Consider the following 23,757-nt stretch of genomic DNA (forward strand, 5'->3'; position numbering starts at 1 on the left):
GATGTGGCAATGGCAATTATAATGCAGTTAGGCAAGACTTAGGATATATAGAATGGGGTAGCAAAATGCAGGGGATGGGAACAATTGAAATGTGGAGCTGGTTTAAGGAACAGGTATTGCGCGTCCGTGATAAGTGATAATGTAAGGGAATCGTGGTTTACTACAGAAATAGCTCCTCTTGTTAAGCAGAAGGAGGCTTATGTGACGATGAGACAAGATAATTCAGATGAGGCGATAGAGAGTTACAGATTAGCTAGGAAGGATTTAAAGAGAGAGTTAAGAAGAGCAAAGAGAGGACATAAGCATACTTTAGCAGGTAGAATAAAGGAGAACCCAAAACTTTCTGTAGGTATGTGAGGAATAAAAGGATGACTAGGGTAGGAATAGGGTCAGTCAAAGACAGAAGTGGGAAGTTGTGTGTGGCCCCTGTGGAGATCGGAGATGCACTAAACAAATATTTCTCATCGGTGTTCACTCAGGAAAATGAGAATATTGTAGAGGAGAAGAATGAGATACGAGATATTAGACGAGAAAGGATCAAGGTTAGTAAGGAAGAGGTGTTATCAACTCCAGAAGGAGTGAAAGTAGACAAGTCCCCCGGGCCGGATGGGATTTATCCCAGGATTCTCTGGGAAGCTAGGGAGGTGGTGTTGGAAACTTTGGCTTTGATCTTTGAGTCGTCATCGTCTATAGGTTTAGTACCAGAGAACTGGAGGTTTGCAAATGTTTGTCCTTGTTCAAGAAGGACAGTAGTAATGACCCAGATAATTAATAGACCAATGAGCCTTACGTCTGTTGTAGGAAAAGTTTTGGAAAGGATTACAAGAGATAGGATTTATAATCATCTAGCAAGCAACAATTTGACTTCAGATAGTCAACATGGTTTCGTCAAGGGCGAATCATGTCTCATAAACCTCAGTGACTTTTTTGAGAAGGTGACCAAACATGTAGATGAAGGTAGGGCAGTTGACGTAGTGTACATGGACTTCAGTAAAACCTTTAATAAGGTTTCACATGGTATGCTGTTGGAGAAAATGCAGAGGCATGGGATTGAGGGTGATTTAGCAGTTTGGATTAGAAACTGGCTTTCTGTAAGAAGCAGCGAGTGGTGGTTGATGGAAAATATTCAGCCTGGAGTCCAGTTACTAATGGTGTGCCACAAGGATCTGTTTTGGGACCACTGCTACTTGACATTTTATAAATGACTTAGATGCAAGCATAGGTGGATGGATTAGTAAGTTTGCAGATGACACTAAAGTTGGTGGAGTAGTGGACAGTGTAGAAGAATGTTACAGGTTGCTGGGGGACTTGGTTAAACTGCAGAATTGGGCTGAGAGGTGGCAAATGGAGTTCAATGCAGATAAATGTGAGGTAATTCACTTTGGGGAGAATAACAGGAAGGCAGAATACTGGGTCAATGGAAAGTTTCTTGGTAATGTACATGTGCAGAGGGATCTTGGAATCCATGTACATAGATTCCTGAAAGTTGCCACCCAGGTTGATAGTGCTGTTAAGAATGCATACGGTGTGTTAGGTTTCATTCGTAGAGGGATTGAGTTCTGGAGCTGTAATGTCATGCTGCAGCTATATAAAATGCTAGTGCAGCCACACTTAGAATATTGTGTACAGTTCTGGTCCCCATATTTCGGGAAGGATGTGGAAGCATTGGAAAAGGTGCAGAGGAGATTTACCAGGATGTTGCCAGGTCTGGAGGGAAGGTCTTATGAGAAAAGGCTGAGAGACTTGGGTCTGTTCTCATTGGAAAGAAGAAGGCTAAGAGAGGATTTGATAGCGACATACAAGATGATCAGAGAATTAGATAGGATAGACAGTGAAAGTCTTTTTCCTAGGATGATGATGTCAGCTTGTATGAAGGGGCATAGCTACAAATTGAGTGGTGATAGATTTAAGACAGATGTCAGAGGCAGGTTCTTTACTCAGAGTGGTAAGGGTATAGAATGCCCTGCCTGCCAATGTAGCTAACTCAGCCACATTAGGGAGATTTAAACAATCCTTGGATAAGCACATGGGTGATGATGGGATAGTGTAGGGAGATGGGCTTAGATTAGTTCACAGGTCAGCACAACATCGATGGCTGTAGGATCTGTTTTGCGCTGTATTGTTCTATGGTCTATATCCATATTGCATGTATTTAGATATTCTAATTGGTTTAGCAAATAATGAAAATTACTACATCTGATTTGGCATTGTGTTCCTGTTCCTCAGGTCTATGTACACTTATGCTCAGAAGAATCACACTTTGATGCTCAATGCAACAAAATTTGATAGGTGAAACCCAGTTCAGAAACATAGCTAGAACTTAAAGTGGAAGAAATCTTAAGAAAACAAATCTTAGCAGGACTTACACACTTAATTTTAAGGTCCTAGTTGCTGAACAAAGAGACCTTGGAGTGCAGGTTCATTGTTCCTTGAAAGTAGAGTCACAGGTAGATAGGAATAGTGAAGAAGGCATTTGGTATACATTCCTTTATTGATCAGAGTATTGAATATAGGAGTTGGGAGGTCATGTTGCGGCTGTACAGGATGTTGGTTGGGCCACATTTGGAATATTGCGTACAACTATGGTCTCCTTCTTATCAGAAGCATGTTGTGAAACTCGAAAGGGTTCAGAAAAGATTTATGTGGGAAACGATCTGCCAACCCATAACAGGCCCACAAAAGCAAAATTGGCCAAACTATACCAAAAACACCCAGAATTCCTTAGCAGGCTCACAAGCCAAATCACAGCCCACGCAGACAAGAGAATACACTTTAAGCTTGCTAACAATGACAGAGCACCACAGATACCTCAAAGTCCCAAGGACAGTTTCACAACCCAGCAATTCCAAAGCCACACAAAGAGCAGGTCAGACAGAGAGGCACCAGCAAGGACATGCTCCGAGAATAGGACAATGGAAGCACCTCCCCTTTTCAGAGGAGACATTAACACCTACCTGTGAAGAGGAATGAAACTATTGATACTGTCAGGATGTTTGCATTGTGTGAAAGAACAGGACATTCATCCGATATCTGTTTTCCAGTTCGCATCCTTGAAACTAGATTACTCCATTTCCAGATACATTGTAGTTTCTCCATTCCTTAATGAGTCTTATTGTGCAGCATTATTATAAAAATTGATCTCATCCTCAACTCTGGAAAGAGAAATTCTGATCTACCTGTGCAGACTGTCAGTTCTGTGTCAGCCTAGTCAGTTTCTCTTCCAGCGATATCGCTTGCAATAAACTGTTTGTCAATTTCACTTCGAGCTATGTTTTGTGATCTCTAACCTATTGGGCAAATTTCTCCGACAATTTACAAGAGGTGATGCCAGGGTTGGAGGATTTGTACTGTAGAGAGACGCTGAATCGGCTGGGGCTGTTTTCCATGGATTTTCGGAGGCTGAGGGGTGGCCTTATCGAGCTTTATAAAATCATGACGAGCATGGATAGGATAAATAAATAAAGTTTTTTCCCTGGAGTGGGTGAGTACAGAACTAGAGGGCATAGATTTAGGATAAGAGGGGAAAGATATAAAAGGGACCTAAGGGGCAGCTTTTTCACGCAAAGGGCTGTGCATGTATGGAACGAGCTGCGAGAGGAAGTAGTGGAAGCTGGTACAATTGCAGCATTTAAAAGGCATCTGGATGAGTATATGAACAGGAAGAGTTTAGATGAATATGGACCGGGTGCTGGCAAATTGGACCAGATTAGGTTAAGATATCTGGCCGGCATGGGTGACTTAGACCGAAGGGTCTATTTCCTTGCTATACCTCTCTATGACTCTAACTATTCATGTTATTACCACTGTTATATTTGCCAACATAATAAAATTTCATTAATAGCACTTATAAATGTGCTTGGGAGTATGGGTAGAACTTAAAACTTCAGCGAAGAGATAGGAACTCATAGAATTAAATTAGCTTTCTCATGTATAAATCCCATCCAATGAGCCATTTCATTGATTTCAAGGCCACATTTAAATCTCCCTCAGGCATTACCAGAGGATTTGGGGACCAGAATGTCAGACAGCTGCAACAAATTAGATGTTCTGGTTACCTGGGAAGTACTAACATTTTTTGGTTTATGGCAGGATTTAGATTTTGTACATTGAAGAATAGAGACCAAAAGGGCAGTGTTAAAAAGGTTGTCTCATAAGTAGAGGGCCATCCACAACTTAATTTTAAATTAAAAGTGAAATTAATCTCTTGTTCTGATGACTTGACAGATAAACACATGTACATATGCCTGAGCAAGTTGACATGTTAACATAGCAGTACTCTGTTTGTCCACAAACCACATTTTACATATTGTCAAAAGCTATCTTTCATTAAAAAAGAAAACAAGGTCAAAGAAAAGTCTACAAAGGAAACTAGTAAACAAATGGAAAGAAAGGAGGTAAATAATCACTAGCAAAGCAGATATCGTTTCATCATTACATTCTTCAACATGTGCACATTATAAACTCAATTCCTTCTTCTAACCTTAACGTACATGCTTCTCTTCCATCTCTTCTCCTCTCACATACCCATATTGGGTGCCAGTTATCTAGCCAACCAATGAGCAGTTCTTCTTTTGGAATGCCAACAACCATTTTGTTGAATAGAATATTTAACTGCTTGGTTCTATCCTGCTTATCCAGGGATTGAGCAGTTGCTACGAACAGCAACATAGGTTTGCAGCTATCTCTCTCCTTCACACTCAGACATACAAAAAGTACAGGAAAGAACAGAAAATGGTTCCAACATATACTAGCAACATGATCCAAAAATACTTACAGAACATTATCCACATTTCCTTAGATTTTAAACACTATGATTCGAAGAACTGTCCAGCTTATGTTTTTTCAACATGATCAGTCATTAGATTAATACAATATCTAATCATATTAATCCTGTTTGAGAGCTATCATTGGCAATATAAGATTTTTTGTGGCAACTCAGTTTCTGGAACAGTTTGAGCTGAAAATGTGTTGCTGGTTAAAGCGCAGCAGGTCAGGCAGCATCCAAGGAACAGGAAATTCGACGTTTCGGGCTAAAGCCCTTCATCAGGATTCCTGATGAAGGGCTTTAGCCCGAAACGTCGAATTTCCTGTTCCTTGGATGCTGCCTGACCTGCTGCGCTTTAACCAGCAACACATTTTCAGCTCTGATCTCCAGCATCTGCAGATCTCACTTTTTACTTCTGGAACAGTTTATCAAGATAAGTTTAGACTTTATCAAGTTACTAAATTTTCAACCAATTTGAACTGCGTTGTAACTCAAAATTTAAGTTGCTGGAAAACGGCAATACATCTACCAAGGGAGAAAATCTTTGCTATCAATGTTCAGTATTCATATAGCATACAAGTGAAATGACAGTACTAATGATCTATTTGAGAGTTTTATGAACACTATCGTTTCATAGTCTGCAAAAATCAACAGTTCAAACCAGATTGAAAGGGAATTCCTAGAATGGGGAGCAAGTAATTGCTTTGAGTTGCATTTAGTACAGACTTACTAAAGGCTCATCATCTGAACATAAAAAGAATAAACATGTGGGGCTTTTCATTAGAATCGTGAAATTTTTACAAAAGGCACATTCAAAACATTTTTAACTTACTTATAAGCAATTATCTAATCTTGATAAAGTTAAATGGATTGATGATTTCACACCCTCTGTCCCTCCTTCCTCACTGAAGTTAAACTCCAGTGGAAGGGCAAAATGCCACAGCAAGGAAAAATGCAAAAACTATACAGAAGATGACAAATGTTACCTGCTGTAGACTGACATTTAGGCCTTTATGTGTTGCCCTGAGAAGTGCACAGATGGTGTAGCTGTTTGGATCTTCTTTATCCTGGATCTGAGACTCTTTCAGCAAGAAATCCAGCTTTTTTCTGATAAAACATTCCACTTGATGATAGTTTGCATTGTTACCCTGCATGGGACATGTATTATTATGGTGTTATTATCAACAATAATTTTGCTAAATTGTTCAAACACAATGCACAAATCTAAAAACAGAAATGCTAACAGGAGTTTTTGCTCAACCAGAACAAGGTGGGTACACAGTAAAAATTAGTTGGGAGGTGTATATCAACACAAAGCATAAGTAGTAGATCATTAAGTCCATTAAACCTGGACTGCCATTCAATGAGATCATGGCTGATCGAATAATCCTCAACTTCCTGCATCTTCTAAGGCTATGCTCTTAGAAGCAAAATGAAATTATTTCAAGTCATCACACTTAAATGAGTTCAAATTAAACACTTCGACATATCAGTCCTGAAATGCAAGGTAACAAGGCTCAAGATAAAATGAAAAAGCCAATTCCATTCACAAACAAACATTCATGGCTAAATCAACTAAAATAGTAGACTTTGTAGTATTTTTTTAACTGGCCTTTTTTTAGCATAAGGTAAAATGCAGTGACAGCTAATGTTTGTCTTTGGTCATTATAATAAATTCATTTTTATCCTCCATCATGACTGGGTGATTACTGCACTGCAGATTGTATAATTGATATTACACAATTTTTTCACATGAAACATGTTTGTGCAAAATAGCTATTATGTTTAATTGTCCTAAATAAAGTTAAATTTGGATCTTAGTTTGAAAGAGGTCACTTGAATTCCTACATTCATTTGTTTTAATTTGCATTCTTCTTCAATTTCATCAGCACTATCTTCATCGGAAACATCTCCTTCTTCTGCATCAGTCCTCAGGTCAGGAGGCAGTTTCTTCCCCTGAAACAAATCAGTAATGAACAAGTTTGTCAATTTTAACCTTTACCAAGCCTAATTTTGATTTGTTTATTGAGACTAAATTTGTCAGATAAACAAGGTTTGATTTCATACCTTTACTTTAGAATGTCCCATTTGTATCATACAAAACTTTTTAGTACTTTAACGAGATGTATGCTCTAATCAAAGAAAAGCACAAATCTACTGTTAATGTCCTGACAACTTTAAAGATAGTAGAATGGAAGCAATAACTACATTGTATGAATATCTTCAAGACCACTATGCCAACAAGATCAGGACTGAAATTACACTGTAACTTTGGAGAGATTGTGAAATGGCTTTGGGTCCACGCTGTTGCAAAAGTATCAACATAACATGAATTTTGGGTTCCGAACTATTTCGCAAAAAGCACAAGAACTGCTCCATGTCACATCCAATGGACTTCATGTGAAAAATATAATTTTAGAATTTGGAAGAGCTAGGTATTGCACTTGTTTTTGATTTCCTGAGTATTTTATAAACATTTTTTTGTGCTTTTGCATTTGTTGTAGTGTATCTGTTCTGCTTGTTATCTAATCACAATACAGTATGATGAGAAGTTAAAAATCACACAACATCAGGTTATAATTCAACAGGCTTAATTGGAAGCACTAGCTTTTAGTGTGCTGCTCCTTCATCAACCACCTTGATGAAGGAGCAGCGCTCAGAAAGCTCATGTTTCCAATTAAACCTGTTGGATTATAACCTGGTGTTGTGTGATTTTTAACTTTGTACACCCCAGTCCAACGTCAGCATCACCAAATCATGACTATTTTGAGGATATTTTAAAATGGAATGAGAAGATATTCTTGAGATATAAATTAAAAATTGTTTGTGGTGACAGCTGTCAAATTACATTCTATTTCTTTTCAAATAGTCAGAGAAACACAGAAGCATGCCAACTAAGAATCATTTACCTTCTTCCTTTTATAGGCAATAACTGATTTTAGAGTTAGAATTTGCATATGTTATGATCTCACTTATTCTAGTTAATTTCCAAATACCCAGAAAGAAAATGAATTTTGTATCACTGTCCTAGTGAGTGGGTTAACTACTATTCTTTTAGTCTGGCTTTGCACTAAAACCAAGGTTTATGCATCACTTGTATAAAGTATGGTGCCTGCACCTTATTGGGTCCCTTCACAGTGTGACATAAGAACATAAGAACTCGGAGCAGGATTGGTAATCTGGCTCTTCAAGCCTGCTCTGCCATTCAGTAAGGTCGTGGCTGATCTTTTCGTGGCCTTAGCTCCACTTACCCGTCCCTTTCACCAACCGAATGATACTTCAACATTGTTAACATGAGAAGTTAATAATCTGAAATGAAATGTAAGATTGGGTTTTAACTTGCCAGGTCAGGTGAATTTTTGAGTTGGTGGCTGATTAAAAGATCAGAAACTTCAGGGCATCAGAAAGCTTCAGGAGCCTGTTGATGCCTGCATTTAACTTGAACACATTTATTACAATATGGAAAACCCCTGGAAGACAGGCAAATCTAGCAATGACATGTTAGAAGCTAATTAAGAGGAGGTTTAACTCTGAATTTTGCCTTTAACTCTGAGTGCACAGAATTTCTGTAACTCATTGCATTGAACAATATGAGAGGACAGTGAAGGTTTGACAGGGCTGGATGAATGGAGGACAAGAAAATTGTCAAATATTAAAATATTACAGCAAGCTGCTTCTTTGCCCAAGTGAATGGCTTTTGCTCAAAGGACCTGTTGTGAGAATGTGTTTTCACAACTTTGGCAATGATTTCACACATATCGGTAACAACTTCTGCTAGTTTGAAGATATGTGACTTTGATCTAAACTTCAGTGCTGTCAACCTTCACCGCATCATGGAAAATGATGATGAGTGAAGGACTTCAAAGTGTCTTAGAGGTCCTTGTGCATAAGATACAGAAAGCTACTGCAACTGAACAAAGTCCTGTTGGGACGACATCTGGAGTACTGTGAGCAGTTTTGGTCCCTTTCTTTAAGATATTGTTAGGATGATTCCTGGTATGAAGGGATTGTCTTGTGAGGAAAGACTAGACAAGTTGGGACTCTACTTACTGGAGTTTAGAAGAATGAAAAGACTTAATTGAGACATATAGGATTCTAAAGGGGCTTGACAGGGTAAATACTGAGTGGATGTTTCCCCTTATGGGAGAATCTAGGACCAGCAGACATGGTCTCAGAATAAAGGAGTCCCAATTTACGACTGAGACCTCTGTCAGGAGGTGGAGTGCCCTTAGAATTCCTTGCCACACAGAACTGTGGGGACAGAGTCCTTGTGTATATTTAAGGCTGCAATAGATACAATTCTTGATCAGTATGGAATCAAGGGTTAGGGGAAAACACAGGAAAGTGAATGCAAGAAATGTCAGATCAGTCCTGATCTTATTGAATGGTGTAGCAGATTTGAGGGGGTGAACAGCCTACTTCTGTTCCTATTCCTTTTGGTTTTATTCCTCAGATGTGGAGAGTAACAAGAGGAGCAGCATCAGCAGGACCCTTCTTCTCAGTCACATGCTGTTCTACAGGACAGAGCAGATGAGCACAGAGCTCCAGTTCACAGAAAGTGAGAGTGCATTTGGAGGCAGAGGTTTAGCTTTCTGAACATGACTGAAAACCATTGCCTCAGGAGCATCAGACTTCTCAATTAGGTTATTGCTGACAATTGCAGCCCCTTGGAAGGAAAGCTGTTTCAAAATGGAATAGGTGGTCACGTACGTTGCAGGGTCACAACAGCAGAATTTCTTCATTTGCATCTCATTCCAAGGGACATCTGTACAGTCTCATAATATTCTGCACAAAGATACACAGCCAGGTAGTGGTAAATATATTTATCTATGTGCTCTGTATCATTGATGAAGCCAGAGAGAATGGGAGGGCCTTTGGATTTATGTAGATATCAAGAATGGAATGGTCTGGAATGCATTCCTGATGAAGGCCTTTTGCCCGAAACATTGATTTTCCTGCTCCTTGGATGCTGCCTGATTGCTATGTTTTTCCAGCACCACTCTAATCTTGCACAAATATTGCTAAGTAACAAGGACTGAAGGTCCAAGGAGAAGAGAACGATCAATACTCTGCATCTTTGAAGCAACAGCCTCATGTAAAGGCACCTGCTGCTGCTAAGTTAAATGCCAGGATGCCCAAGAAGGATTGATTTAGGCATGTTTCAGCTAAGGTAAGGCAGTGCAACCATCTGGCACATTAATTCTAAACCCACTTTGTCCTTCACTCCTCAGTACAAAGCAGTCCCTCTCACAGATATCCATCACTTTATTTTTATTCTGGTCATATCATTTTTCACAACACAGATACCAACAGTGGAGAGTATGGGACAATAGAACTTTGAAATAAAGTTCGATAAAAAATGAACAAAAAATTACAATATTGCACAGGGTTAAATACCCAAGTGAATACCCTAGTGCACCTACAGATCCTTTTTCTGTTTCCTGTAATTCCTATTTGGTGCTACAACAGTGGTGAAAAGGAATTCCTGATGACGGGCTTAGGCCCAAAACGGCGACTTCCTGCTCCTTGAATGCTGCCTGACCTGTGCCTTTCCAGTGCCACACTTTTTGACTGGGACTCTCGAGCATCTGCAGACCTCACTTTCTACTAGCAATGACAGTGGCTTAAACCTACCTTGAGAAAGTCTGCTTGTTACCCTGCTGGACAACTTAAATGCTCTTGGAAGACATCCTCTGTGGTTTGCAACCTTAAGTAGTCTGTCAAATTACACTTTTACGCAGGTAGACTCACCATTAAGACAGAAGGTAACATGGTGCTCTCATGAGGGGCAAGGGTTCAGAAGTTGTGCTTTCAGCAGAGTCTGCACTTCTATATGTCTTTTCTCTATCTTTACTCGCATGTCTCACCCACACTTCTCTGTTAGCAAAGAGCTGCAAAGTGCATTAGTTCAGTGAAACCCTGAAAAGCCAGCTCAAAGCTTTCCTCCTTTTTTTTAAATGGTAAGCTGAATGCAGGCCATTAGCCATGGTCAACCTGCACCCATTGCCTGTCATGCCTGAAGCTTCCTGACTGTGGGCATGTTTCTTCTGATAGGGTTTACAGCTGCTAAGTGTGGGCTGCTACAGGAATAGATGGCAGAACAGTGACAACCATTAAATCAATAGTTGCCTATAAAATGTATTAAAAAAGCCTCAAAAACCACCTGTCTGAAGAAATGATACACATTTCCACCTAACCTTGGGACAAATTGTACTCAAGTATCTTTTTTGGTTCTGGCTGTCATGGAGAATGGCAAGTCCAAGGTTCAGTTCCTTTTGTGTATTAGTAACTCCTTTCGGGTGGGGGGGAGAGAGTTTCTAAACTTGGTGAATTCCATCTTAAATTAAATCCAAAACATTAACCCGAACATAACAAGAAGCCTCATTGTGATAAACAAACATCGCAAATTTTAAAAACGTCTTGGAGCCATTACCTTTATAAGAATCTTTCCTTTCAGATGCTTGGGAGTGGGAAATTGGTTTCTGTCATGAGTACCAATAGAGGACAAGTCGAGTTTGTCACCAAGGATATCTTTCAAACACTGGGCAATCTTCTGTTGCTGCTGAATGCTGCAGTGGTTCTCAATAGACAGAATTACAGGATACCTGTCAGTACAATAAAAAGTAAAGATTATGTAGCTGCTGTCAATTCAGCACATTTCAATGTTTTGGGTAAGAGGAATCTAAGTTAAATCTAAATCCAAATTCTGTTTCTTTGCAAACACACATACTCGCTGCTCATTGAACATTTAGTATGATATCCTGAGATATGGAAATAGTCAAGCACCAATTTATAATTCTTGTGTTCCAATTGTTCAATTTCCATTGTGACTTATGCTATTGGTGGATTTTAGACAAACTGACATGGAATTGAGTTGTTCACACCCAATTTTTCAGTGCCAGATAATTAGAAATTATCCTCTCAGAAGGATTGCAAGAATTACACAAAGTGGGCACAGGACGATCTGATCTGCCAGGCACCTTCCCCCATTCCAAAGGACAGATCATATAGACAGATTTCCATTGTGAAAAGTGCTGGTGCCAACAGAGAAAAATCATTTAGTAAAAGAATGTTCATGAGAGAAAGGTGCCCAAGAGAATATGGAGCAAATTAAGGAAAGACAAAAGTTTTTAAATTGTAAAATGTGAACCTTTTGTGTGTTTATTGACAGGAGAAAGTGAGGACTGTAGGTGCTGGAGATCAGAGTTGAAAATGTGTTGCTGGAAAAGCGCAGCAGGTCAGGCAGCATCCAAGGAGCAGGAGAATCAACGTTTCGGGCATGAGCCCTTCTTCAGGAACGAGGAAAGTGTGCCAAGCAGGCTAAGATAAAAGGTAGGGAGGAGGGACTTGGGGGAGGGGCATTGGAAATGCGATAGGTGGAAGGTGGTTAAGGTGAGGGTGATAGGCTGGAATGGGGGTGGGGGCGGAGAGGTTAGGAAGAAGATTGCAGGTTTGGAAGGCGGTGCTGAGTTCGAGGGAATTGACTGAGACAAGGTGGGGGGAGGGGAAATGAGGAAACTGAAGAAATCTGAATTCATCTCTTGTGGTTGGAGGGTTCCTAGGCGGAAGATGAGGCGCTCTTCCTCCAACCATCGTGTTGCTATGGTCTGGCGATGGAGGAGTCCTTGGTGGAGTGGGAGGGGGAGTTGAAGTGTTGAGCCACGGGGTGGTTGGTTTGGTTGGTCTGGGTGTCCCAGACGTGTTCACTGAAACGTTCCCCAAGTAGGCGGCCTGTCTCCCCAATGTATAGGAGGCCACATCGGGTGCAGTGGATGCAGTAAATGATGCGTGTGGAGGTGCAGGTGAATTTGTGATGGATATGAAAGGATCCCTTGGGGCCTTGGAGGGAAGTAAGGGGAGAGGTGTGGGCGCAAGTTTTGCATTTCTTGCGGTTGCAGGGGAAGGTGCCGGAGGCGGAGGTTTGGTTGGTGGGGGGTGTGGACCTGATGAGGGAGTCACAGAGGGAGTGGTCTTTTTGGAACGCTGATAGGGGATGGGAGGGAAATATGTCCCTGGTGGTGGGGTCTGTTTGGAGGTGACGGAAATGCCGACAGGTGATACGATGTATGTGGAGGTTGGTGGGTGGTAGGTGAGGATCAGTGGTCCTCATGTTTATTGACACCCAGTTACTCAGAATACACATTTACAATTTATGCTTAACATCTGGGTCATCTAATTAATATTATTAAAAACTGAACACTTAAAAAGAAAAATAAAGTTTCAAGAATAACATAGAACACTTTTTTTTCCACCTTGAATAATAAGAAAAATGATTTTGTTTTTATTATTTTAGGTTTACAATTTGGTCACTCCAAAGATTTACAAATTCAACATTGGAATAGAAGTAGGCCATTGAGTCCCTCAGGCCTGTTCTACCATTCAATAAGATCATGGCTGATCTGTGACCAAACTCCATATGCCTGCCTTCCATATTCCTTGATGCCCTTGCTTAATAGAAAAAAGTCTTTCTCAGATTTCAATTTATCAATTGAATTGGCATCAATTGGCATTTGAAAATGAGAATTCCAAACTTCCACTACTCTTTGCATGTAGAAGTGCTTTTTAACATCTCTTCTGAATGGCCCAACCCAAATTCTTAGACTCTGCCCTTTGTTTCTAGAACCTTCAGTGAGTGGAAATATTTTTAATCAACCTGTCTTTCCCTCTTAATATCCTGGAGACCTTGGTGAGATCACCCTTAACCTTCTAAATTTTAGAGAATAAAAGCCTTAATAAGCTGATCTCTTCTCATAACTTAACTCCTGAAGCATAGGTTTACCATCCTTGTAAACCAGTGGTTGAACTCCCTCCAGAGTCAAACTATCCTGCTTAAGATTGATGCTCTGATCTGCTCACAGTGTGATCTAACTGCAGCATATTGATTATATCCTGATACTTACGTCCTTTAGATATGAAGGCCAGCATTTCATTAGCCATCTCTATTATTTTCTGAACCTGCTCGTGGAATTTTAAAGAGCTATGCACCTCAACCCCCATTCCTCATTGGAAATCCAATGTATTTAACTTGGTGCCTTATAAAAAGTACTCTGATTTATCCTTTTTCGATCAGAAATGTATAACCTCACACTGACTTATATTAAAATCCATCTGTCACAGCTTTGCCCATTCACCTAGTCTATCAATGTCCTGTTACAATTTTATACTGTCATCAACACTGTCTAAAATGCTGCCCAATTTTCTATTGTTGGCAAATTTGGATATTTGACTTTTTTAATGCCATTATCCTAGTCATTAATGAATATTGTGAATAATTGAAGCTGCAACAGAAATCCCAGCGGGTCACTACTAATCACATCCTGCCATTTTGAGTACTTACACATGATCCCACTCTGTTTCCTGTCATCAAACAATTTCTTTCCATGTCAGTAATTTTCCCTCAATTCCATGAGCTTCCACATTAATTAAGTCTCTTATGTGGGACTTTGTCATGTCGACCACCTTTGTTACCTCTCCAAAAACATCTGTAAGGTTTGTCAGACATGACTTCTCCTTCATGATTCCATATTGACTCTCCCTGATTAACTGAAATTTTTCAAGGTGATCAGTTACTTTAAGATTGATCATAGATTCCAATGATTTCCCCACCACAGATATCAGGTTAACTGGTCTGTAATTCCCTGGTTTCCTGCTGTCACCCTTCTTTAACAGCAGAGTAACAATCCAGAGGTACAACTCCTGAATCCAGGGAACTCGGTAAAGTGCTCGCCTAACTCCTGTAACATCCGTGGATGGAAACCATCAGGACCTGGGGACTTGACACTCTTCAGTTCCAATAATTTCCAATTTCATAACCAACTTAAGTTTCAGTTAGAACCTGTCCCTGATCCACTGAATAGTTTCTTCGGGACTTCTAGCAATCAGTCCTCTTTTTCTGCTGCGAATACTGAGTAAAATAATCATTCAACATGCCTGCCATTTACCCAACGCCATTGACCATATCCTCACTGTCAGCATTCAGGGAGCTAACAGTACTCTTAACCAGCTGGTTTACCTTTATTCAACAGTAAAATCTCTTCTTACTGTCTTTTATGCCCCTTGCAAGTTTCCTTTCATAATCATTTTTGGCTGTGTTGTGACTCTTGTTGTTCTTTGAATTTGTCCCATACTATGGGATCTGTATTGTCCTTCATATTTTTATAAGCTTGTTCTTTTAATTTTATGCTGTGCCTTACCTCCTCAGATGTCCATAGCTTTTTTTTGTGTGAAGTGGAGCTTTTCTTTCTCATGGGTACAAACTGCTTCTGAATAGCAGCTTAAACTGTTTCTTTGAACACCCTCACTGTTCCTCAGTTGTTTTACCAACTGGCAGAGCTTCCCAGTTTTACTGTGGACATTCTCTACCTCATCTCATTAAAGTTTTCCTGACTTAAATCCAAAATTCTCATATCTGATCTTTTCTTGTCTCTTACAAACACTACATGAAACTTGATCATGTCATGATTATCCAGCATCTGCAGACCTCATTTTTTACTACATGATTATTATTTGACAAATGCTCACTTACAAACAAGTCACTTATTAAATCAGGTGCATTGCTCATTAGTAGATCCAATATTGCTTGTCCCCTTGTTGCATCCAAGACATATTGTTGTAAGAAACTGTCCTGGAACATTCTAGATATTCATTACCATTCTGGCAGATGTTTGTCTGTCTCCCCTGTCTATTTTAAGATTAAAATCCCCCATTTAATCCTATGCTGCCTTTGCTTTTTGTTGACTAATTTCAGCATTTCCACATTATAGCACTTCTGAGCTGCTACCAGGTGATCCATAACTGATACCTATTGTGGTTTTAGTTCCTTTATGGTTCCTCAGTTCCATCCAAAAGAAATCCACTGGGTGCTGTCCCCTCATTACATCCTCTCTCATCACAAAAGTGATTCTGTTCCTAATCAGTGATGCCACTCCACCCCATCTGCCATTTCCTCTATCCCTCCTGTAAACCTTATAACTTAGTACGTTTAGTTCACACTCATGGCCACCTTGCAGCCATGTCTCCATAATGACTACTATATCATAGTTTCCAATTTGAATCTGTGCCTGCAGCTCATTTAATTTGTTTCTTATACTCTCTGCATTTGCATAAAGAACTCCAATTTTGACTGTATACTCCATCCTGTCTTATAGCATCTTTTTGTGGTTTCTCCTTTCTGACTTACTATATACATGTTTTATAAACCCATCCTGTTCTTTAAAATGGTCCTGCCTGTTCATCCTATTAACCTCTACCTTCTCCTCACATCCTGACCTGCTGCTCCAGTTGGGGCCAGATAATTTATACAGCATTACTGAGAATGCTTTAAAGTCGACTCAGTTTTATCAGCAATTCAAAAGAGTTCATAATTATTGGGAAAATCACTTTTCTATTGCATTTCTTCTCCATACAATTGTTTTGCTGCCCCAATTCTAAATGTAAATGCTATCTATTCTTAGCCATTAATCAAAAGATAAAATCTATACATAATTTTCTTTTCATAGCTGAAACAAGAATATACACAAAATGAAAGTTCAATAAATAAAATTATGACAGGTGAGAAAGACCTAACAAACCAGCCCTAAAGTTAGAAACATTGGAGAAATTTCTCCAATGACAGGGAGACTTGTTTGAGATTGGCTTTTACAATCCCAGCTGATATAACTACTGGACAAACAAGATTCCATATTAAAATCTGACTTGATTAGATTACTTTTAATTGAATGTTGTGGTTATTGAGTGAAACATAGGGGGGCAGACAAGGCTCTAAATTTCTTGAACAATAAAACCAATGTTTATTAAACAAGACGAAAAAAAGTACAAAACAAGCCATTTTAATATTAAAAAATTGTATTACAATTGAAGGACCTTAAAATACAACAAAACAGACTCTGTTATTTTCCACTACCATCATTATATTATATTTAAAATTGAGAGAAATTATCCCTTAATATCAAATCTTGATTAGGTTCAACTTCTCTTTAATTCTGTCCTGTGAACTCTGCCTCTTGCCTTATTATTCACAAAACTGAAAGCTTACACTTTCTCATTCTGTGAACACTCTGCAAAATTCTAACTAAATACCCCTCGTCTGGAGGTTTCACAAGCTAAATCTCTTCCCCCATTCCAAGAGTTTTCCAGTCACTGCTTTCTGTCACTGTTCTAGAAAAGACTTTCTGAGTTGTTTTTTGAAAACATTACACATCCATTACACACGTAAAAACGACATTCGATCAGAAGACCAACATCATCCTGGCTTCTTTGAACTTTCCTCTGGGTGAGTTTGAAGGTGATCCCAAGGCAACGTTTGAGTAAAGCATTTAAACATTCACTCCTTCAAGAGTATTTTTAGTACTTGATAAGTGTTTGCAAAGTTCCTGGAAAGTCATTTCACTTCTTTTAAACTTCACTCACCTTGTTTGTGCTTCTCCCTGTCAGCCCTTACCATGGCCTATGGAGTCTATGAAACTGTACCTTACTGTTTTAACAAAGAACAAAGAGAAGTGGCAACACTGACACCAGCACCAGTAGCACCCGCTGTCCTCTTCCTAAGTTCTTCCATAGGACGGAGGAAATGGACACAAACATTTAACAATAAGGAAGCAAGACTCCAACACAGGATCTACATCACAAGATGTTGCGTCCAGCATTTACACTGACATGGACCAGCTGGCATGAATGACCTGTTTCTATATTGTCTCTCTATGTGTTTAAGCACCAGTGCATCAGAAAGCTAAGATTTTCAAAGCAGGTCATTGCACAGCCTCCCAGAACAAAGTAAGAACCACCCCCCCCCCCAAAAAGAACTCCTCTCTGCATCCATTGGTTATTGTTAATATTTCGAGGGGCAGGTTATTTTCTCTGTGTCGATCATCTATCCTTTTAGCCAATGACTATGGGACAGCCAGTCAGAATGTCAGATGATTGTTGTCCCCCTTGCCCATCTTCATCTGAGGGGGTTAGTTTCCATTCTAAGAACAACACTTCTTACTTTCGAAAACACCACACTGGTAGTAGGGTAAATTAGACATCAGATAAATTACTGACATGATTTTATTGGGCATCTGAATTATGAGTTCTCATAATTCTTCCCTTTGTTTTCATATGCTAGAATTTTAGAAAGTTACGTACTACTGTAATAGCTGTTAAATGAAATCTCATGCTACGCAGTAAATCCTAGGAAAATTCAGTTTTTAGGGGAAGCCAATAGTCAATAATGGTAAGGTAATTCTGCCCATTTTCTTTATTCATAAATTAAGCTTGACATTACTTTGATCTCAAAAGCCAGACTAAAGTTTGCTGTAAACATTAAACCTGCAATAATCTTTTCTAAGGAGTGCCTAATGCCAACAAAGAGAGGAAATATTTAAGTCCCTAAAATAAAGATCTAAAAGTGCATCATATTTGTCACTAGAAAGTTTAATTGTTCGACATATATTTTGTGAACCTGGAAAATCAACATCAGACATACAAGCATTGAATTTTAAACTGATTTTAAGCTATCAAATCTGGAACTTACTCATTTTTGATGAAAGCATATTTCCCAATGGTTTCAACAACATCTCGAAAGAGGAGCTTGGAAGTGAGCGTATAACCATGCTGTACAATTGGCTCTCCCTCTGGGCCATCCCAGCAGTCAACTGACATCAAGAGAAAATAATTTTAACGGTGAAGCAGAATCACAGGTCAAACAACAGGCCAGCACAGAATAATTAATAGAAAATAGAAAATAGTATTTGATTGACAGAGATGAGGAGGAATTTCTGCCCTCGTATTTTTGTGTACCTCTGGAATTCTTATCTAAGAGAGCTGTGGAAGCTAGGTCCTTAAGTATATACAAGGCTAAAACAGATTTTTAATGTGTAGGGAATCAAGTGTTATGGAAAAACACAGGAAAGTGGAATTGAAGCTTCTCAGATCAGCCGAGATTTCATCAAATGGCAGAGCAGACTCGGGCTGAACAGTGTCTTTCTGCTATGTCCCATGGCCTTTATGGTCTTGATCACTACTCTATAACTTGGGGTAGAAATTATGGAAGGAAATAACAGTTCATTGGCATCCCTCCCCAGATGAAACCAGATTCAATACAAGCCTTTCCCACAGTCATAATACACTATGGGTAAGACAACTTAATGTAGAGTGCCACTTTTACCCCTCAGAAGGGAGGATGTTCCACCCTCTATTGTTGCATTAAATTGGCCGAAAGCTCAGCAGTTCTGGCAGCATTAGAACTACAGTGCGAGGACTGCAGCCTGTCCCAGAATAAGAGCCCTGACGATTCTAGATTGCCCCTGAGAAGGTGATCGTGAGCTGTATTCATAAATTGCAGCAGTCCATTTGATGTTGGCAGACCCATAATTTTGTTAGGGATGAAGTTCCACGATTTGACCCAGCAACACCAAAGGAATGACAGTACATTTCCAAGAGAGAAAATGAGGACTGCAGACGCTGGAGATGTCAAAGAGTGTAGTGCTGGTCAGGCAGCATCCGAGGAGCAGGAGAAACCACATTTTGAGCATAAGCTCTTCATCAGGAATATTTCCAAGCTAGAGTAGTGAATGACTTGGAGGGGAGCTTCTAGGTAATGGTGCTCCTTGTACTTGTGGTCACACAAGTTGCTGTCTAAGGTTGACTGTGGCTCACAGGCGCTGCTGTGCACCAACATATCCTGTTCATGTGGCCATCTCCCCTGGCAATATCCTCATCCCAATCCTTATCTCCATCCTCAGAACATCATTGTCAGTCCCCTATTTCAATTTGCCCCATTATCAGCTCACGCTGTGAAGGACATAGCATGCCACAATGATGCAGGATGGCCTTTTTGGACAATATTGCAAAATCCCACCACAGCTGTCAAGTATCAAAACCTTAACATAAAGATACCTATGGTTTCTTTCACAATGGCCCTGGTGGAAACATGAGTAGCATTGGATCTTCATTTTGGATCAATGTGAGAGTTTTGTAAAGCTGTTGTGAGCCATTGTTAGCAGAGGTATTCCCTCTCTCCCAGCTTCCATTTCTATCTGGGCTGAAGACCATGGAAAGAGGCAGGCACCTGTGAATTTCCCAGTATATAATTGTCATGCTCCCAGAATGTCTGGCTCAGACATCTAAAATTTTGCATCAATAATCACATATAATTTGAACTTTCAGGAAATAGAAGCTTTTTCTGTCACAAACCTCAAGCTGCTGTTAGGAGGCTTTCAAAGGCAGTGTTCCCAATTAGGATGGAATTGTCACCCAGTCATTATAAACACAAGTCCACCTCTATCATATAATAGTTTGCACAAGATGGAGTGGGACATTCTTAATTGTCCCACTTAACTGTCTTTAAGACAGTTGAATAAAATAGCAGCGATGCTTATGTAACAAGTGTTTCATCATTTGCCTGCATCTCCTTGGTAGATCATGCCCTGTTGTGCAACATTGCTTGCTGAAGATGTTCTTATTACTGCCTCCTCCCAAATAGCCTTCATAACATCATCGAGGTCACAATGATTCCAGCGAATGTGTTCTCTATGTTAGCTCTGTAAGCACATAATCTGTGGGGAATGTTAGAAATATAATGCAAGGTGTCACAAAGCTGGTCCTTTTTTTTAAAAGCTGTTCCTTTTCTCAAGAATACTGTGAACTTGGATTTTCTCAGAGGGATAATAAAACAGCCCGGGCTTCTAACCGACTGGTTTGGTACCAAGATGAAAGGGTTTACTGAGAGGTCTTTTTGTTTATACATAAACAGATGAGATTTTAGGCCAAAGCTTTTATGTTTTAGAAGTGACCTGTATAATAAAAGGGGAGTGGTGAATCCTAAAAGCTGAAGTCTTATTTTAGTCAGTTCAGCTGTGGGCTGTGTGAAACAGGCTGCTAGACTTTCTCCTTCTGCCCTTCTAACTTCGACCTGTATGTCTATGTTTCATTTTTACTATGTTTCAGGGGGTTTGTTTATTGGGACTGTTGTGCATATTCGGAACAGCATAATTAAGTCTAGTGTGGATACACTGAATGCTGTAGGTATTCTAATTTCTGTTCTTTGTGTTTCATTCTCTAATTTTGTCCATAAATTTTTGTCTGTTTTAAAACCTGGTAGTCAACTAGCTAACTTACTCCGGATAATTTTCACTGTACACTTATCGAACCAAATTGCAAAGTTACAGTCTGGGCTACCTGCTTAAGAATGTTTTGAGTAATCTGGCCTGGTCCATAACAAAGGTTAATGAATGAATTCCTGACCTTTCACATCAATCATGATGTTATGTCCTTACTGGAGGCTTCCCAAGGCTGAAGTTGGTGGCCTTATCTAATTGCATGGAGAAAAAGCAAAGGATTTATGCTACATTGTGAGTAGATTTTTTTCTAGTAACCCACCATGAAAGGCCTTTTCCCAAAATTGGGGCATTGCTGCAACAGGCCCTTGGATTGGTTTAGAATCAAAGTTTACTCTGTCCCCAAAGAAAAAGAATAGTAACTTGCTTCACTGACTTGTCTAGGTCCAGTCATTTTGTGTAGTTAAAGCAGTTGACTTTTGATTCGATACAGCAAGGTTCCAATTTCGTGTTCACGTGAGTGACTTATGGGTGGTTCCTCTGATGCATGAATTTTACACCATCTTTCATGGTTTTTTTTGCCGCTGTCCTTACGGCTCCATGACCTTTCAGATTGCTCCCACTTTGGCTGAGCCCTTTCACATCATGATTATTGTTTCTCAGAGTCCAAGACTTTGGAAATGTCCATGCCCTTGTTGATTCTTCACCCTCTCCATGTAGAGACCAAAACTAGCATGACTGTTTCATTCTCCAATCTCAGCTCCCTCCTATTCATTACGAGGTCCTAAACTACCAGCTATAACTGTTCCCTATTCCCTTAGTACAATGATGTCCATCACAGACTAGAGTTGCCCACTTTCCCCAGGACTTTGTGGACTGATTGACCCTTGATTTGCCCCTGACCATTACTGACCAAAACCCCAGTCCTGACCATGACCCATCCCATCAGACTGACTTGGCAGGACAGTCCTGACTGACCATTTCTCAGTCCACATTGATGTTTATACAGCACCATGACTGACTTATTGGTAATCCCCAAACTAGCTTCACTTAATTGACACGCCTGACCGTGGCCCAAGCACTGGTCTGCAAGGACACAGATCCATGGACTCTGATAGAATCAAATGCCTGTTCTAACCATGGCTAACACTTTGGACTGTAAAGGGATAAGCACCTTGGCAGACTATGGCAGTACCCAGAGAAATGAGAGTCCACGGAGTGTGATTGTCACGGAAGTTCCTGTTGTATGTTACAGCTCAGATATTGATATAGCACAACTCAACACAGTAACACGTCCATATCCTCTCTGACTGACAGATTGTCCATTCAGTGCTCCTCCACCAATATAGTTGCCTCCTTGTAACTGAGCATTCAAGACCTTGTGTGCTAAAATGCAATGTAAGCCACACAGAAGCTGGCAACCTGTAACTCAGTGTTAAAGTCAGTGTGCACAAAAGAAAGCCATTGACACAGGGGCTGGATGCATTCAGTAAGTACTAAAGGCAATAAGTGCTAACAAAACAAGCTAGGAGGCATAAGATGCCTGTGCCCATGTTAGTGCAAATGTATTCTATGTAAATACATTAGATGTATAACTGCATAAGTGCAGAGAATGACCTGGAGAAGAATGTAGTCACAGGTGTCTGTTAGCTTCAAAATCATAGAACATAGAACATAGAAAGATACAGCGCAGTACAGGCCCTTCGGCCCTCGATGTTGCGCCGACCGAATCCTACCTAACCTACACTAGCCCAATAACTTCCAAATGCCTATCCAATGCCCGCTTAAATGACCATAAAGAAGGAGAGTTCACCACTGCTACTGGCAGGGCATTCCATGAACTCACAACCCGCTGTGTAAAGAATCTACCCCTAACATCTGTCCTGTACCTACCACCCCTTAATTTAAAGCTGTGTCCCCTAGTAACACCTGACTCCATTAGCGGTAAAAGGTTCTCAGTGTCGACCCTATCTAAACCCCTAATCATCTTATACACCTCTATCAAATCTCCCCTAAACCTTCTCTTCTCCAATGAGAACAGCCCCAAGTGCCTCAGCCTTTCCTCATAAGATTTTCCTACCATTCCAGGCAACATCCTGGTAAACCTCCTCTGCACTCGTTCCAATGCCTCCACATCCTTCCTATAGTATGGCGACCAAAACTGCACACAATACTCCAGATGAGGCCGCACCAGAGTCTTATACAGTTGCAACATGACCTCAGGACTCCGGAACTCAATTCCTCTACCAATAAAGCCCAGTACACCATCTGCCTTCCTCACAGCACTATTTACCTGGGTGGCAACTTTCAGAGATCTGTGTACATGGACACCAAGATCCCTCTGCTCATCCACACTACCAAGTAGCCTACCATTAGCCCAGTAATCCATCATCTTGTTACTCCTACCAAAGTGAATGACTTCACACTTAGCTACATTGAATTCCATTTGCCACCTTTCTGCCCAGCTCTGCAACTTATCTATATCCCGCTGTAACCTACCACTTCCTTCCTCACTATCCACAACTCCACCGACTTTTGTGTCATCCGCAAACTTGCTTACCCAGCTTTCAAGCCCTTCCTCTAGATCATTTATAAAGATAACAAAAAGCAATGGTCCCAAAACAGATCCTTGTGGTACACCGCTAGTAACTGCACTCCAAGATGAACTTAGTCCATCAACTACTACCCTCTGTCTCCTTCCAGCCAGCCAATTCCTAATCCAAACCTCTAATGTATCCTCAATGCCATACCTCCGTAGTTTTAGCATTAGCCTACCATGGGGAACCTTATCGAACGCCTTACTAAAATCCATATACACAACATCTACTGCTTTACCCTCGTCCACTTCCTTAGTCACCTTCTCAAAGAACTCAATAAGGTTTGTGAGGCACGACCTGCCCTTCACAAAACCATGCTGGCTATCCTTGATCACGTTATTCCTATCCAGATGTTCAT

The 23,757-nt window shown here is 40.2% G+C and overlaps 1 protein-coding gene across 1 annotated transcript in view; it reads right to left on the reverse strand.

Annotated features, from left to right (window-relative positions):
- plch1 (phospholipase C, eta 1) overlaps positions 1-23,757 on the reverse strand; it is a 134,591-nt gene that overhangs the window by 39,588 nt on the left and 71,246 nt on the right. The window contains exons 8-11 of the mRNA XM_060834159.1: positions 18,279-18,399; positions 11,199-11,370; positions 6,614-6,721; positions 5,752-5,913 (exon numbers count right to left, since the gene is read on the reverse strand). Coding sequence (XP_060690142.1) covers positions 5,752-5,913; positions 6,614-6,721; positions 11,199-11,370; positions 18,279-18,399 — 563 coding nt within the window. The remainder of the gene's footprint in view (positions 1-5,751; positions 5,914-6,613; positions 6,722-11,198; positions 11,371-18,278; positions 18,400-23,757) is intronic.

This window comes from Hemiscyllium ocellatum, chromosome 13 (genome assembly GCF_020745735.1).
Source record: "Hemiscyllium ocellatum isolate sHemOce1 chromosome 13, sHemOce1.pat.X.cur, whole genome shotgun sequence".
Classification (NCBI taxonomy): Eukaryota; Metazoa; Chordata; class Chondrichthyes; order Orectolobiformes; family Hemiscylliidae; genus Hemiscyllium; species Hemiscyllium ocellatum.